General features: G+C 45.4%; 3 protein-coding genes across 5 annotated transcripts in view; 2 read left to right on the forward strand and 1 right to left on the reverse strand.

The window, feature by feature from the left end:
• Window positions 1–5,850, forward strand: part of LOC132974744 (outer dense fiber protein 2-like) — a 12,946-nt gene extending 7,096 nt beyond the window's left edge. For all 3 annotated transcript variants that reach the window (XM_061039010.1, XM_061039011.1, XM_061039012.1), the window contains exons 10-18: window positions 684–881; window positions 1,469–1,578; window positions 1,904–2,039; window positions 2,121–2,231; window positions 2,316–2,579; window positions 3,305–3,405; window positions 4,720–4,882; window positions 5,268–5,393; window positions 5,512–5,850. In XM_061039010.1, coding sequence (XP_060894993.1) covers window positions 684–881; window positions 1,469–1,578; window positions 1,904–2,039; window positions 2,121–2,231; window positions 2,316–2,579; window positions 3,305–3,405; window positions 4,720–4,882; window positions 5,268–5,393; window positions 5,512–5,658 — 1,356 coding nt within the window. In that variant the 3' untranslated portion in view covers window positions 5,659–5,850. The remainder of the gene's footprint in view (window positions 1–683; window positions 882–1,468; window positions 1,579–1,903; window positions 2,040–2,120; window positions 2,232–2,315; window positions 2,580–3,304; window positions 3,406–4,719; window positions 4,883–5,267; window positions 5,394–5,511) is intronic.
• A 962-nt stretch (window positions 5,851–6,812) lies between these two features.
• Window positions 6,813–17,012, forward strand: gle1 (GLE1 RNA export mediator). The gene is made up of 15 exons (XM_061039013.1): window positions 6,813–7,008; window positions 8,499–8,744; window positions 8,874–9,020; window positions 9,612–9,760; window positions 9,848–9,908; window positions 10,368–10,625; window positions 10,747–10,972; window positions 11,072–11,184; window positions 13,099–13,311; window positions 13,415–13,605; window positions 13,687–13,816; window positions 14,136–14,237; window positions 14,758–14,840; window positions 15,430–15,493; window positions 15,930–17,012. Exons 1-15 carry the CDS (start codon window positions 6,910–6,912, stop codon window positions 15,996–15,998), a joined length of 2,151 nt encoding a protein of 716 aa, XP_060894996.1. The 5' UTR covers window positions 6,813–6,909; the 3' UTR covers window positions 15,999–17,012.
• Window positions 17,013–17,237: 225 nt separating this feature from the next.
• Window positions 17,238–17,500, reverse strand: part of ptgesl (prostaglandin E synthase 2-like) — a 27,743-nt gene continuing 27,480 nt past the window's right edge. The window contains exon 8 of the mRNA XM_061039083.1: window positions 17,238–17,500. This exon is cut by the window's right edge and continues 202 nt beyond it. The gene's annotated coding sequence lies outside the window, so the exon portion shown is untranslated.

Raw genomic sequence — 17,500 nt, forward strand, 5'->3', positions numbered from 1 at the left:
CACGTCATCCCCCCCCCCCCCCCCCCCCTCTCCTCCAAACGTTTCCTGTCTCTCTTCAGGTGTTCTATCTAATAATGACTTTATTGATCCCAAACTGGTAAGTTGTGGTTTTACAGCAGCAGGTTATCAGAGCAGATAAAACAATATAAGAATAGAAACATAAATAAGAAATATAAAAAATAAGAATAAGAAGAGATTTATACATCAAGGATTTAACTTTACATGCCTACTGGTTTAAAAAAATGAAAATGAAATACAACATTTATTCAGGCTTGTCAACTGAATGTAAAAAAACTTGCTGGAGGTAAGAGGTGTAAGTTTGTAGAAACAGTGATGACAGTGGTAGATGTGTAATAACGATATAGAGGGTTATCCAGAGCTGTGTAATCAAAGATATATATGTTAAAGTGCAGGAGTGTAGATACACTATAATGATGAGCAGTCAGACAATGTCGTTAACTTAAATTAAAGGCAAATATGGCCTAAAGTATAACTCTAAAGAGAGGAAGAATAGATCACTAGTGACGTCAACAGCAACTTTCTGAAAAAGTGTAAAGATGTTCAACTCAAAGTACTCTGAGCACATTAAAGTCAGAACCATGAAAAAAAAGACGCTGGTCGCTGCTTTTTCTCTGACACTCAGAAAGACAGACACAGACTGTTGATTTGTTTGTGTGGAGCAGAGGATGCTGCAGAGCCAGGAGGAGCAGCAGGAGGCGCTTGGAGCTCTGCAGGAGGAGCTGCAGACGCTGAGGCAGCGCAGAGCGGACGAGAAGAAGGAGCGGGGACAGAAGGAGCAGGAGGCGCTGACTCTGCTGACCGAGCAGGCCGAGCGAGCCGAGGAGACGGCCAGGCAGCTCACAGCCAAACTGCAGGAGAAGGTCAGTATGTAGAGAGGGAACGGGGGGGGGGGGGGGGGTCCGGTCTCTTCGTGGTTCTGGTCCTCTCTGGTTTATTCACAGGGCTGCATTTCATCTGCATCCAAATCTTTTTTCTAACTGGCGGCGGTGTGTCTCGTCTGATTAGAGAGTTTATGCAAAACAAGTTCTCAGAAAGTTCAGTCAGCCTCCTGGATGAGCTCAATGTTACACTGAAACACACCAACACGGGTTAGTGGGCCGTCGAGTGTTAAGGTCGTCGAAAGGTTCCAAACTTGGATGATTTTTCGATTCTTTTCGATCCCAAATGTTTAAAATGTTAAAACCTGATGATCAATAGTATCCAAAAGTACAGAAGCTTTAAAAAAATGGAAAGGTGCATAAGAGAGGAATGAATCCATGAAGGTTTGCAGACAAACTACGACCTTTACGACCTTGTACCCCTCTGTGTCGTCTTCAGAGGTCGTAACAGAGGAGAGACGAGATCAGCTGATCCTGCAGCTTCATGTCAACAAGTTTACCAAAAGATAAATATCTGAACAAAAGTGTAAACAAATAATAAATGTGGTAAGATCTGTGTTGTGTTAAAGGAATCCCAGTTGGCCCAGTCTCTGTCCACGTCCAGTGACTGGTGCCTCCGACACTCCAAAGAGGCCGCCGCCAAAGGAGCGCTGGAGGAGGAGCTGTCTGCGTTCAAGTTGTGAGTCCGTGATCGTAATGAAAGTTTTCTCTTAGACATCATGATGCTGCAACATACGAGGGTGTGTGAATGTTTAAACTTTATAGCCCAATCTATGAAGTGATAAACTGTTATTGCAGCTGTAATGAAATGTGTTTATGATCAATACAAGATAACGGGGGGGGTCATCATGGGACCAGAATTTTAAACTTCCATACAATAGGCAAACAATATTGGAAACTTTCTCTTTTTTAAATTAGGTAACAAAAATATGGACGTATTAAAAAATGAGGGATTGTAGTGAACTCTAAATATAACACTCTTTACATCCCCGCCTGCGTCTCAGTCAGGTGACCGAGCTGACCTCCAAGATGACCTCGATGGAGGAGAGGAGTCGGACGGAGAGGGACGAGCTCCGGGATCAGATCCAACATCTGGGCTCTGAAAACACCTCCACTCAGCTGGACAACCAGAGACTCCAGGTGCCGGCAGAAAACCTCTGAGGCAGATTCCCCCAAAAAACATCAGAGCTTGTTCATGAATGTTTATGACTTCATGTTTAGGATCAGCTGAGGTCGTCTGAGGAGAAGATCGGGGGTCTGCAGTCTGAAGCGCGGCGGCTGAAATCTGCCATCAAAAAGCATGAAAGCCTGGTGGAGAAATACAAGAAGAAGGTAACGCTTTCCACTTTAATATCAATTTAGCAGAAAGAAAGTTTCCTGCTGCTTCCTCGAGTGACCTCAGACGTCTGCGTGCAGGTGCAGCAGGCTCGCCTGGAGGCGGAGGAGCGCCGCCTGAAGCTGGAGGCGACGCAGAAGGAGGCGCGGGAGCTGAAGGTGAGCCTGGAGAGGGAGATGGAGCAGCTGAGGAGGGAGCTGCTGGTCCGGCTCCGGGAGCTGGAGGCGCTGCCCGACAGGCTGAGGAGGAGCGAGCAGCAGCTCCGAGACGCCCAGCAGGAGGCCGACGCCCACCAGAGGAGGAACGTGGAGCACAGCTCGGCCCTGTCTGAAGTCAGACACAAGGTACAGCACGCAGCCGTTTGTTTCTTAAAGCCCAGGATCAGGATACAAAGTGCTTAACAACAAGATAAAGAAGTGGACAGATACTAAAACAAGTAAAGAAGAAAATGTTTCAGTGGACGCCTTCACACCTCCACGATCCAAAGACGATACAGGAGCACACAAATCACTTCAATTTAATAAGCTGCCTCTGTAAGAAAAGCATTCTTCACACATAGCAGAATAAATGTAAGACTCCTCCCTCAAACTTTCAAACATTGGAGCACTTTTATTTGCAGAAAGAGGGGGGGGTACGATGCTCGCAGTATATTTAACAATTTAGCTCTTCCAAAGATTTTTTCATATTCAAGTAACGTGACATTTAAATGAAATTATTTACAAAAGAACACAGGAAGCTTTCACCTCGGAGGGGTAGAGAAAGAAAATAAGAAAATAAAATACAGAGCAGGTTAACGGATGAAAGATGAGGAAATAACACCCAGGTACTCCAATCAGTCATTGACACATTTTGAAAGTTGAAGGTTATTCTCTGAGAGCACCGACCTCCAGCTGTGGAGGGGCGGAGGAGAAAGAGAGTCCCTCTGTTTTAAAGAAGTTTCAGGATAAATGAAGGACAGAGGAGACAGACAGAGGGGGTAACAAAGGTTTCTGTTTCATGGACAGTCATTCAGACTTCACAGGATGAGGACTCTGCTGCAGCTCCTTGATTGTGTCTCCTTCCTCCTCAGGTGGAGCAGCAGGGCGCTCAGCTGGAGACGTTTCAGCAGAAGAACGTGCTGCTGCAGGAGGAGAACAACGTCCTCAAAGAGACCGTTCACAACTTAGAGAGGTACGCACACTGACACAGCTGACCGTCAACGCTGTCTCCTCTGATGTCTCCTCTTTCCTCTCCTCTGCTGTCTCCTCTGAAGTCTCCTCTTTCCTCTCCTCTGCTGTCTCCTCTGAAGTCTCCTCTTTCCTCTCCTCTGATGTCTCCTCTTTCCTCTCCTCTGCTGTCTCCTCTGATGTCTCCTCTTTCCTCTCCTCTGCTGTCTCCTCTGATGTCTCCTCTTTCCTCTCCTCTGATGTCTCCTCTGATGTCTCCTCTTTCCTCTCATCTGATGTCTCCTCTGATGTCTCCTCTTTCCTCTCCTCTGCTGTCTCCTCTTTCCTCTCCTCTGCTGTCTCCTCTGATGTCTCCTCTTTCCTCTCCTCTGCTGTCTCCTCTGATGTCTCCTCTTTCCTCTCCTCTGCTGTCTCCTCTGATGTCTCCTCTTTCCTCTCATCTGATGTCTCCTCTGATGTCTCCTCTTTCCTCTCCTCTGCTGTCTCCTCTTTCCTCTCCTCTGCTGTCTCCTCTGATGTCTCCTCTTTCCTCTCCTCTGCTGTCTCCTCTGATGTCTCCTCTTTCCTCTCCTCTGATGTCTCCTCTTTCCTCTCCTCTGCTGTCTCCTCTGATGTCTCCTCTTTCCTCTCCTCTGCTGTCTCCTCTGAAGTCTCCTCTTTCCTCTCCTCTGCTGTCTCCTCTGAAGTCTCCTCTTTCCTCTCCTCTGCTGTCTCCTCTGAAGTCTCCTCTTTCCTCTCCTCTGATGTCTCCTCTTTCCTCTCCTCTGCTGTCTCCTCTGATGTCTCCTCTTTCCTCTCCTCTGCTGTCTCCTCTGATGTCTCCTCTTTCCTCTCCTCTGATGTCTCCTCTGATGTCTCCTCTTTCCTCTCATCTGATGTCTCCTCTGATGTCTCCTCTTTCCTCTCCTCTGCTGTCTCCTCTTTCCTCTCCTCTGCTGTCTCCTCTGATGTCTCCTCTTTCCTCTCCTCTGCTGTCTCCTCTGATGTCTCCTCTTTCCTCTCCTCTGATGTCTCCTCTTTCCTCTCCTCTGCTGTCTCCTCTGATGTCTCCTCTTTCCTCTCCTCTGCTGTCTCCTCTGATGTCTCCTCTTTCCTCTCCTCTGCTGTCTCCTCTGATGTCTCCTCTTTCCTCTCCTCTGCCATCTCCTCTTTCCTCTCCTCTGCTGTATCGTCTGATGTCTCCTCTGCTGTGTCCTCTCCCCTTTCCTTCGCCATCTTCTCTTTCCTCTTCTTTGCTGTCTCCTCTCTCCTTTCCTCTCCTCTCTCCTCTGTCCTTTCCTCTGCCATCAGCTGTTGATGTCTGTGTCGTGTGTTGCAGGCGGCTGGAGGACCTGAAGGTGGAAAACAACACGATGTCTCAGTCTCTCTCCTCAAAGGAAGCCGGCGTCCGCAGCGTTCAGCAGCAGCTGGAGGAGAAGACGCTCGAGTGCAGCGTCGTGTCCCGTCAGCTGCAACAAACTCTGGATGACGCACAGAGACAGGTTCTTACCGTTCAGACCTTTTATCTGCATCCTTTAACAACGTCAGAGAGAAAGAAGCTCGGCTTGTGTTGTTGTAGTACTTATTTCAAATCATGACCACCACTGATCGGCTATTTTTCCACATCATCGTCATTACTGTGATTTAGTTCTTTCTAAAAGAACAAATAACTTCAATTCATCCGTAGTTTGATTTCTATCCCCCCGGTTACGGCCACAATCTTCCCGTTGTTACGGTCTAAGTGAGTGACACGCCCCCTAAACACAAGATGATGATTTCTCAGAGATATTATCTCAGTCACACTGACATTCATTATATCGTATATCACTCTACATCACTGCTCGTCAGATTCTAAGCTCTTTTATGTGTTTTTCTCGTGGCCTGCAGGTTGATGAGAGCATTCAGAGAGTTCTGACCAAAGAGCGAGCGTCTCAGTCCAAAGCGTTGGACCTGCAGAGCCAGCTGAGCCGAGCCAAGACGGAGCAGAGTCAGCTGCAGAGGAGCAAAGAGGAGGTACGGCAGCACCTCCATCGTTTGTCACAAAGCTGTTAGTTTTGATGTTTGAGCTGCTGCACGCTGTGACTGCACCAGGAAATCAAACGATAAATGTTTTTGTGTTTCGTGTCTCCAGATGGAGCGTCGTTTTAAGACTCAGCTGCAGAACATGAAGGAACGACTGGAGCAGTCCGACTCGACAAACCGAAGTCTGCAGAATTATGTTCAGTTTCTTAAAACCTCGTATGGAAATGTCTTTGGAGAGTCTTTGCTCACCAGCTGACCGCACACTCCTCCAACATGAGAAATATTCATACATTCAAAGCAATGAAGTCGTGTTTTTAAATACCTGTGCTCTTCACTGGAGGGTTTTCTGATATCACTGAATGAATAAAATCCTTTTAAAAGAAGTGAAGACTCATTTGTTGCATGAAATGTATTCATATTGTTTTGAATAAATCTCTTTCCTGCACCATTCTTGGTTCTGTTGCCGTATTTTAAATGTATCCCATTTCTAACACTTTTTTTTTAGTTTTAGACGTGCATACATATAATAATAATTCATTTTATTAATACAATCAAAGTGCTACAAACTAACCCAGCGTTTAAAGCAAACGATAAGAGCAGGCAGGGTTAAAAACACCAGAACAAGAACAACAATTAAGAGCAGCTGTGATTAAGAAAATGCTGTTTTAAGGAGATATGTGTCTTTTAGTTTTAATTCTTTAAATATTTTTGAGACAATAGACTGTTGAGCAACCAAACACAATTCTTCCTTTTTAAAAAAAAAAAAGCAAAATAAGTGATTTCCTAAAAAGAGAATGTCAAATCACAACATTTTTGTACTCTCGTGCGAAACCTCGTTAATAAATTTGGCAATTCATGATATTCTTACTAATTAGCAAATGTATAGATCAAGAAAAATAAATATTTTCACATGTTATAAACAAATAGTGTCGGTTCTTTAATTCGGCGTACATTTCATCCGGACAACATGGTGTTTAATTTAAATACAAACATTTATGGTCGGGTTCTCAGGGGAGGTGTGCCGGCACGAAGCGCCGTGGACCATGTAAAACTTGTACATAAGAAATATACTTTTTGAATGACTTAAGGCCGAATTTTATCTTGTGCTGTTTTAAAATCGTTTTGGAAGTTTTATCATGAGAGGAGGTTATTTGGTAGAAATACAGGAAATGAATATTGATCATGCAGAGTGTATCAGACTGTAAAAAAACGATGTCTACAGTTGAGCTACAAAGTCAGAAAAAAACATCTTTTGTATTTTCATTACATATTTGAGGTCTTCTTGTTTTAATGCCACATACAGGATTTAAATATTCAGAAAGTAAACATCATATTTCAGGTATTTACTGTACACAGGTATGGCTCAGCGGAAACGCAGCGGAACTGAAATAAGGCGGGCTGTTTCTCGTCGGTTTGTCATTTATGTAACCCTTCCGGTGTTTTCATACTTAGCCCAGCGTTAGCATGAGTTCGTAGTTTCGGTTTTTTTATTTCTCATCTCGCTGCGATGCCTGCTGAAAATCTACGATGGGAAACTTTAGAGGCTTTAAAAAAGTCTACGAAGGCAAAGATCCCGTTCGACCCGTTCTGGTCTGAGAGGGGAGAGGTGAGTTAACCCGGGTTAAACTGGTCTGAGAGGGGAGAGGTGAGTTAACCCGGGTTAAACTGGTCTGAGAGGGGAGGGGAGAGTTAACCCGGGTTAAACTGGTCTGAGAGGGGAGAGGAGAGGTGAGTTAACCCGGGTTAAACTGGTCTGAGAGGGGAGGGGAGAGTTAACCCGGGTTAAACTGGTCTGAGAGGGGAGAGGAGAGGTGAGTTAACCCGGGTTAAACTGGTCTGAGAGGGGAGAGGAGAGTTAACCCGGGTTAAACTGGTCTGAGAGGGGAGGGGAGAGTTAACCTCCTGCTTGTTTTTTATAAATCACTAAAATGACAGAGAAGTTAAAGGAACACAAGCAGGAGAAATACTGAGATTAATAAAATAATGTTGTTTAGAGAGAGAGAGAGACGTAAACCAGGAACCTCCTCACAGAGAGACTCCTGACAGACAGGGATTCAAACCAGGAACCTCCTCACAGAGAGACTCCCGTCAGACGGGGATTCAAACCAGGAACCTCCTCACAGAGAGACTCCCGTCAGACGGGGATTCAAACCAGGAACCTCCTCACAGAGAGACTCCCGTCAGACGGGGATTCAAACCAGGAACCTCCTCACAGAGAGACTCCCGTCAGACGGGGATTCAAACCAGGAACCTCCTCACAGAGAGACTCTCGTCAGACGGGGATTCAAACCAGGAACCTCCTCACAGAGAGACTCCCGTCAGACGGGGATTCAAACCAGGAACCTCCTCACAGAGAGACTCCTGACAGACGGGGATTCAAACCAGGAACCTCCTCACAGAGAGACTCCCGTCAGACGGGGATTCAAACCAGGAACCTCCTCACAGAGAGACTCCCGTCAGACGGGGATTCAAACCAGGAACCTCCTCACAGAGAGACTCCCGACAGACGGGGATTCAAACCAGGAACCTCCTCACAGAGAGACTCCTGACAGACGGGGATTCAAACCAGGAACCTCCTCACAGAGAGACTCCCGACAGACGGGGATTCAAACCAGGAACCTCCTCACAGAGAGACTCCCGTCAGACGGGGATTCAAACCAGGAACCTCCTCACAGAGAGACTCCCGTCAGACGGGGATTCAAACCAGGAACCTCCTCACAGAGAGACTCCCGTCAGACGGGGATTCAAACCAGGAACCTCCTCACAGAGAGACTCCCGACAGACGGGGATTCAAACCAGGAACCTCCTCACAGAGAGACTCCCGACAGACGGGGATTCAAACCAGGAACCTCCTCACAGAGAGACTCCCGACAGACGGGGATTCAAACCAGGAACCTCCTCACAGAGAGACTCCCGTCAGACGGGGATTCAAACCAGGAACCTCCTCACAGAGAGACTCCCGTCAGACGGGGATTCAAACCAGGAACCTCCTCACAGAGAGACTCCCGTCAGACGGGGCTCTCTCTCTTTAACATCACTGTAAGATGATGACTGAATCACATCCCTGAGGTTTAACGTGTGTCTGTGCTCTCACAGGACATTTTGGCGGGCTGCAGAGAGGTCCTCAGCTTGTCCCCGCGCTCCGGGGTCGTTCTGGAGCGTCTGGGTCCTTTACCTCCACAGACCTCCAGAAGCTTTCTGGGCTCCAGCTCAGGAGACTCGAGCCCCGGCCTCTCTGAGGAGAACTCGGCGTCGGCGTCCTCCTCGGGATCCATCCCGGACATCAACGGGAGGAGCAACACGCTGCATTCAGCTCCGCCTTTTAGGACGGAGAGTGAGCAGGTAGGTCTCCTCACCTGGGTACACCCTGATCTCTCTCTCTCTGTTTTGTCGTACTTCCTCCTCTGACTCGCTTTGAGCTCGTCTGTTTCCATCTCTGATTCTCACATTTGGTTGTTTTGTGCGCTGCAGGCTGTCGAGCTGACGGAGGAAGATGCAGATATCAGCGATGTTTCCACTCCTGTTTCTCTTCCCACCATTTCTCTCCTGTCACCCAAAGCCATGGAGACGGCCGGACGCATTCTCAAGTTTGAGGAGAAGCAGCGGGAAAAGGCGAAGGTCAGACACGACTGTTCTTAGATAAACTGTTTGTTCAGCAGCCAGTATGTCCTCCTTCTAACTTTAGGATCAATATTGGAGAAAAAATGGAGAGAGGTTAGAACACAGAAAGGTTTACAGACCCATGCAGAGCTGGATAAACACTGAAGCTTCAGAGTCCACCACATGGTGACCTGAGTGAGCATGGACTCTAGAGAGGAGGGGGGGGGGAGACAGCTCTCTATGAGGTTTAGAATTTAGACTGCAGTACCCATTTTAAACACTAGGGGTCAGAGTTACTTATAGTCCAGTGGTTCTCAACTGCTGGGTCAGGACTCAAAAGTGGGTCTCACAGCCGTTTTTAGAGAAATTATGCCAAAAAGTTGATAAACCAATGTTTGTTTTGTTCCATCTCATCTTTTACCGTCTAAGGTCTAAACCCGGCCAAATCTCGTTGGATGGAAAATATCATAAATCTGTTTCCCCTGTCTCTAAGGTCGTGGTGTTGTGGGTTCTTAGGTTAGACCCGTTAAGAACCGCTGCTTTAGACTATTCTAAACCTTTCAGATGCTGTAGTCTCTCCTGATTGATGTGTTGATCCTCTGTGCTCAGATGGCGCTCAAACTGCGGCAGGAGATGCAGGAGAAGCTGGTGGCGGCGGTGGCGAGCTCCGAGTCGGAGCAGCTGAAGCGTTTCGAGGAGTTCATGGAGCTGAAACAGAGACAGGAATACCAGAGCATGAGGGACATGATGGACCGAGAGTAAGACGCCCCCGACAAGGGTTCAACACCACTTCTGAAATACTGCCCGTGTACTGACCCGTCCGTCTGTTTGATTTCTGTCTGCAGGACGAAAGAGAGCATCGGACGACAAGAGAAGCTGAAGGAGGAGCAGCGACACAGGATGAAGGTACGATCATCAGAGGATAGAGGACACAGTAGCTCATTTACATATTTAAAGGTACAGACACAGAAACAGCCTGTTCTGAGCAGGGCTGAAATAGAGGGGTTTATAGACACGATCAAATACAGGATCAGAGTGGATTTAGAACAAGAAACTTCACACACATGTTTTGAGGAGCTCTGAGACTTATTTACACTGAAGAAGAGGAGGAGGATATGTCACCTTTAAAGTTCTTTAAACAAGAACTTTTAAGCCTCTCTAATATGATCATGATCAAATAATGCAAACACTAAAGTCTGGAATAAATCCAGACCTGGTCTCTCTTGCTGTTCCTCAAATATCACACATGATGCTTTAACCGTCCCATCATTGAACTTTCCCATATCAGACAAAGTAAGGTCCCCAACAAGCCGTGCCTGTTTTGTATGGTTTGAAATATTTTCCTTTCCTCGTCTGCATCTTCAGATCCTCAACCTGCGGCTGCGGGAGGCGGAGCAGCAGCGCCTGAAGGAGGCGGAGCTCGAGCGGCAGCGTCAGGTGGAGGGCAGGGAGAGGCTGAGGAACCTGAACACCATCCAGGAGGAGATCCTGCAGCTCAACCAGCTGCTGGATCCGTCCAAACTGTCTAAAACCGACCTCCCCGCCGCCAGCCTCAGCTCCCTGAGCGCCCGCGGGAACCAGCTGTGCTCGCAGGTGTCCGAGGTCGTGAGGAAGACGGCAGAGGTCAGTTTGAGTCTTTACTAATGTTCAGGTTTGGATCGTGGTTCCCGCCTTCACAATACTACAACATATATGTGCAGTTTTTATATGACTCCTCCCCTCCCGTCCTGCTGCGTCTCCTCAGGGAGAGTTTCCCAGCGTGGAGGACATGACGGTGGCCGAGCGAGCGCTCCACGAGATGCGGGCGCAGATCCGGCTGATGCAGGAGGAGGTCGCCGAGGCTCAGGAGCAGAAGAAGAAGGAGCAGGCGGAGGAGAAGGAGGAGCTGAGGAAGAAGGCGGCGCTTCAGGCGCAGCAGGAAGCGCAGAAGAAGGCGGAGCAGTCGGCCAAAGAGAAGGCGCAGAGGAAAGGTGAGAGATCTGCTCGTCTCGTTACTCTCTCATGTTCTGGTCTGTGGTGGCGTCCGGCGGTGCAGAATAATCTAAGTCCTGGTTGTGGTCCTCGTAAAGGTCTGCAGAACAGCGCCGAGGACGGCACGCTGAAATGGTTCAAGGAGCTGCAGGAGTCAGCTGCTCAGTGCGCCAAGTCCTTCGAACAACTCAACGCCCCGAAAGACGCACAGGTGAGTGATGACGGCCCAGCGGTTAGCTCCCACCTCATGTACGGAGGCTATATGGTGCGTTCAGGTGGTGTCGGAAACATCGGAAAAACAAGTTTCAGAGTTGTAAAACCTGCTCAATAACTCAGAAACTCTGAAAATAATGAAGTACCCGACTTGACGTCAGAATCATCATCACATAAAAGATGTTTTGTTAATGTTGACATACTTTTTATTAATTCACGTATTGCATGTCAACTTTTTGCTCAAATCTAACTTTTAACAGTTAGACTTCACTGATTTTCTTCTTCTTTGTAGCATCAACTCTGTTTTGTGCTGTTGTTAAAACATTCAAACTTTCTGAACTGAAATCACATGAACACACTGAAGTCGACTTCCCAACTCAGAAACTTGGACCACTCCAGCAGCACCTGAACGCAGCATTTAGTCCTCCAAGCGGGCAGCCCGCATGTCATTCCTCTCTCTCTTTCTCAGTTTCCTGAGTTATCCACTCAAATATATAAAGCCTAAAATTAACTCTTAAAGTCTGCTCTCAGTCGACTGTCGGGATCGTTCCATTCCAGCGACACGGGGGTGTTTCATGTCTCACTTTACATTCGTCTGTTTTCTTTAAATAATTCATGACTCATCACCTCTCTGGTATAAATATCACCTGATTTAAGCTTTGAATGCAGCTCTGAAAACTACTCATACTTTAACTCTCCTCAGTGTGTGCATGAAGAAATCACCCTGAAGTATTGACAGAACAACGACTGAGAGAATTTTATTCGCTACAAGGAACGTCAGTCATCAGCACAGACACGTGTGATTGGTCGTAATACCAACAGAAGAACATTACAGGGGATTTTGGCACATTTCTATTAGGGCGCCACCCAAACATTTAGCTGTGTTGCTCATTCCATGAATGCATGATCCTTACAAGTTATGCCTCGTTGTAAAGGTGACTAATCAGGCTTTCCAACGATATAACACCAACACCAATTAGTTAAGGGGCGAAACAAGTGACCGAAATAACGTTTCCAAACTTTTTTTGAGGAGTTTCTATTTACGGTATTTCTATATTTCTGTATATATTATATTTATTTTCAGTATTTCTATATATATATATATATATATATATATATAATATTTATTTTCAGTATTTCTATATATATATTATATTTATTTACAGTATTTATATATATATTTATTTACAGTATTTATATTATATTTATTTACAGTATTTATATATTTATATTATATTTATTTACAGTATTTATATTATATTTATTTACAGTGTTTATATATATATTTATATTATGTTTATTTACAGTATTTATATTATATTTATTTACAGTATTTATATATTTATTTATATTATATTTATTTACAGTATTTATATATTTATATTTATTTACAGTATTTATATTATATTTATTTACAGTATTTATATTATATTTATATTATATTTATTTACAGTATTTATATTTATTTACAGTATTTATATATTTATATTATATTTATTTACAGTATTTATATTATATTATTTACAGTGTTTATATATATATTTATATTATATTTATTTACAGTATTTATATATTTATATTATATTTATTTACAGTATTTATATTATATTATTTACAGTGTTTATATATATATTTATATTATTTATTTACAGTATTTATATATTTATATTGTATTTATATTATATTTATTTACAGTGTTTATATATATATATTTATATTATATTTATTTACAGTATTTATATATTACATTTATTTACAGTATTTATATTTATATTATATTTATTTACAGTATTTATATATATATTATATTTATTTACAGTGTTTATATATATTTATATTATATTTATTTACAGTATTTATATATATATATTATATTTATTTACAGTATTTATATATTTTTATTTGCTCTCAGACTAAGAAGCTCAAACTGGAGCTCCAGAAAGCCGCCAGCATCCCCGTCAGTCAGATCTCCAGCAACTCCGGATCACAGCTCCGAGAAATCTTCGACAAGATCGACAAGCTGGTGTCGGGCCGGGCGGTGGTGTCGGGGGGGCGGTCCGTTTCCACCTCGCAGCATCCTAAAGGCCTCGACTTCGTCTGCTACAAACTGGCTGAGAAGTTTGTGGTGAGTAAAAAGCACTTGACATGTTTTTATTCCATCTTATCGTGTTTTCATGTCTCGATGTTTGAAAAGTTTTCTTTTAAAACTCTTTTTATCGTCTCTGCAGAAACAAGGAGAGGAGGAGGTGGCGTCCCATCATGAAGCGGCGTTCCCCATCGCCGTGGTGGCTTCGGGCGTCTGGGAGCTTCACCCTCGAGTCGGCGACTTCCTCCTCGCCCACCTGCACAAGAAATGTCCGTACGCCGTCCCTCATTACCCCCCGATGAAGGAGGGCACGGCGGTGGAGGATTACCAGAGGTCAGGAGGCGGCTCACACACTTTTTATGTTTCATAAAAAATCTGGACGGATGAAAAACGATGTTTCTTTTATCTCTTCAGGATTCTCGGTTACCGCGTGGACGACTCCGGGGTCGAAGGTCAGGACAGTTTCCTGAAGAGGATGTCGGGGATGATCCGTCTCTACGCCGCCATCATCCAGCTCAGGTGGCCCTACGGCGCCAAGCAGGGGGTAAAAAACCGACTCGCCACCTTCACAGACCCGTTAATCATTTTAAAGGCGGAGCCAGATCTGAGGGACGCTTCTCGTCTTTAACCACTTCTTCAGCACGCTACTGAACGTTTAAAGTATAACCTGTGATGCATCACATTTCAATGAGCAGCTCTAGCCATTTAAAGCCCGACGTACAATAGCAGAAAAGTCTTTGCTGACATCGCGTGTGTGCGTTCGTGCGTTCGTGCGTGCGTGCGTGCGTGCGTGCGTGCGTGCGTGCGTGTGTAGAGAATCAGGTTTCTTTGCTCTGACAGTAAAAACATTGGATTTCTTTCAGTCTCCTCACGGTCTGAACAACGGCTGGCGATGGCTCGCTCAGATGCTCAACATGGAGCCGATCGCCGACATCACGGCGACGCTGCTGTTCGACTTCCTGGAGGTGAGTTCTGCTCCTTCCTGTTTGTAAAGCTGCAGATTTATTATCACATCACTTCACCAACACAGAGGCTCTTCAGAGAGATTTAAAAACCGGAGAGATCGAATCACAGGCCTGATTATTCTGGGAAATGTCACATGAATGAAACGACAGCCAATAGGGAAGCGAGCTGACTGAGGAAGGAAGAACAACAACCGCAGCAAACAGATTTTTACTCTCCTCCATCTCGCTCTGTAACCTGTACAGTCGACCTTAACGCCGTCTCCACGTCTTCATCTACATGTTAACCTCGTTCTTTGTGAAGAATCTAAATGTCTCCATGCCCGTAGGCGGCCATGTTTGTTTACTCTGAAGTCATGTATGACAGTGAGAGATTCAGTGACATGTTCAGAGACAGGATTCTGTTTGTGTGTTGAGCTGTTTGGGTCACATGACATCGTTGCTCTCCACACTTGATGGTTATTTGTCGTTGTGTGTGAGCGCTCTCACAGTTTACACGTCTGTGTGTTTGTGTCTCCTTCAGGTGTGTGGTTACGCTCTGGTGAAACAATATCAGTATCAGTTCTGGAAACTCATCCTGCTGCTTAAAGAGGAATATTTCCCCAGGTACACACACACACAGACACACACACACAGACACACACACACACACACACACACAGACACACACACACAGACACACACACCACACAGACACACACACACACAGACACACACACACACCACACACACACACACACACACAGACACACACACACAGACACACACACACACACAGACACACACCACACACACAGACACAGACACCCCACAGACACACACACACACACACACACACAGACACACACACACAGACACACACACACAGACAGACACACACACACACACACACACACACACACACAGACACACACCACACACACACACACAGACACACACACACAGACACACACCACACAGACACACACCACACACACACACACACAGACACACACACACAGACACACACCACACAGACACACACACACAGACACACACACACACACAGACACACACACACACACAGACACACACCACACAGACACACAGACACACACCCCACAGACACACACACAGACACACACACACACACACAGGTCAGGTGTGTTTTAGTTTGAATCTGAGGTGTTGACTTTGTGTCTTTTGGTTTCTTCAGGATTGAAGCGGTGACCAGCACGGGACAGATGGGCTCCGTCATCAGACTCAAACAGTTTCTGGAGGTACGTTAGAGAGAAGCTCTCGCTCGCCAGCCGCTCCACAGGTCAGAGGTCAGAGGACAGGCTGACCTCACAGCACGCCGCACAAACGACAAAATCAGACCCTTTGATGTAGAATCATGCTGAGGATTTGTTCAGATAGAAAACGTCTCAGACACAAACATTAGCCTTTTATTTTGAAATTCAAATCAAAGAGTCGGACTTCCTGTTGGGGTTTGGCTATGGGTGCAGGAGGATTTTCTGTAGGTCTTGACATGGTTAATATGCATACTGAGTTTCATACATGTAGGTCAAAGTAACCTCTACGGGGAGGCCATTTTGGAAAAATTCTAGGGGGCGCTGTTGAGTCATTTAAACTACGTGAGAGAAATACAGATTTATGTGCTGCGTCTTCGTGAGCTCTGTTTTGCTGAATTACATTTTTTCCTCCGTCTCGTAGACGTCTCTGCAGAGCCGACAGATCAGCCCGCCTAAAGGCCAGCTGAGCGCCACCTTCTGGAGGACGTGATGGAGGAGGGCGGCGTGATGGAGGAGGGCGGCGCGATGGACGCCGCTGGGTGACGGCGATTAGGACACAATAAATCAGAGAGGAAACGATGAAAAGAGACTGACTGCACGGTCGCCTTGACAATGTTTGAACAGACGGCGCTGAGCTTGTTGTCGGTTTCACTTCATCAGGATGAATTTGAGGCCGCAGCTCGATTTAAAAACAAAAACAAACTTCAGCCTTTGTAAATGAAACAGTGACGACAGTCAGGTGTTCTGGAAGTCCATTTCTCCTCATGATTGAAATTAAAAGCATCCTGTGATTCATTAGAGAGAGGAATAATCATCCAAACACTCGTCCTCTCAGTTTACGGTGTCTGTAGGTTTCTGGGAGTTGTAGTTCAAACATGCATCTGTAGTTCTGTCACCGCTGCTTCTTCCATCTTTAAAATGCTCCTCGTAATCTTTGAGTGTGTAACCAAAGAGCAGATGTAACGATGGCGTGCACTAATCCTGCTCTGGGTTGGGATGTGAGCGTCTCCTGCATGTTGACCTTTGAACCCGCTCAGCGACCTCACAGCTGGGCTGTTTGCTTCACTTTATCTCTTTGTGTGTTGACGTCCAGCTGGAGGTAAATACGATTTATATTCTGTCTGTTTTTAAGAAGTCTCCGCGGCCTCTGTTCAAATCAAAAATAGAGTTTCATGATTTGAACTTTGATATTTATTTTATTTTTTTATGTAATCCAGCGTGTGGATGGCGGGTTAGCGCTCCAATGAGCTGTTGTTGAATCAATGTGAGCGATGTTTTCACCTCCCATCAAAAACATAAACGTGCTGACGTTATCGGTCAGGATTTCAGAAACAAGAACGATTCGATGATGTCACGTTGAAGCAGGAATGTGACTTAGTGGAAGTGTGTGTTTAAGCTATAATGTTGGTCACACACACACGTTTTTACATGATGTAATCTGCATTAAATCAACAAACAAATGTCTGAAATAAAAACTTCCTCTGCAGTTTATCGGATACTTTCATCCTCCTCCAGTCTGTTTTTTTATTCTCTTTACCCGTCATGAAAAGAACAAATGTCATTACATCATTCAGACTCAGAGGGCAGAACAAACACCTAGCTGTGGGAGTGTCACCCACCTGGGGGAGGGGCTACTGCCCTTTGTGATGTCATGAAGGGAAAATCTCCAAACGGCCTGTTTGAGCACACATTTTCTGAAAAGTGGAGCAGGCAAAAGACGGAGAGGATGGACTTTTCTCATCATTCATTTAATCAAACATAAAGAAACATATTTGCAGGATATTAACAGAAATGCATCATGTCAGGTGCTCTGTGCAGGTGTGTTGTAGTTCAAGCCGTTCACCACTAGAGGTCAGTACAAATGACAACGTGAAAAGCAGGTTTTCAGGGTTCCTCCTGTTATTAAATACGTTGTTACGGTATATTTCTGTACGTGTTCATTGATCTCTGCAGGAAGTCGACCACAGCAGCAGTGAGCGCTCTCAAAGCGCT

This window comes from Labrus mixtus, chromosome 5, assembly GCF_963584025.1.
Source record: "Labrus mixtus chromosome 5, fLabMix1.1, whole genome shotgun sequence".
In the NCBI taxonomy this organism is placed as follows: domain Eukaryota; kingdom Metazoa; phylum Chordata; class Actinopteri; order Labriformes; family Labridae; genus Labrus; species Labrus mixtus.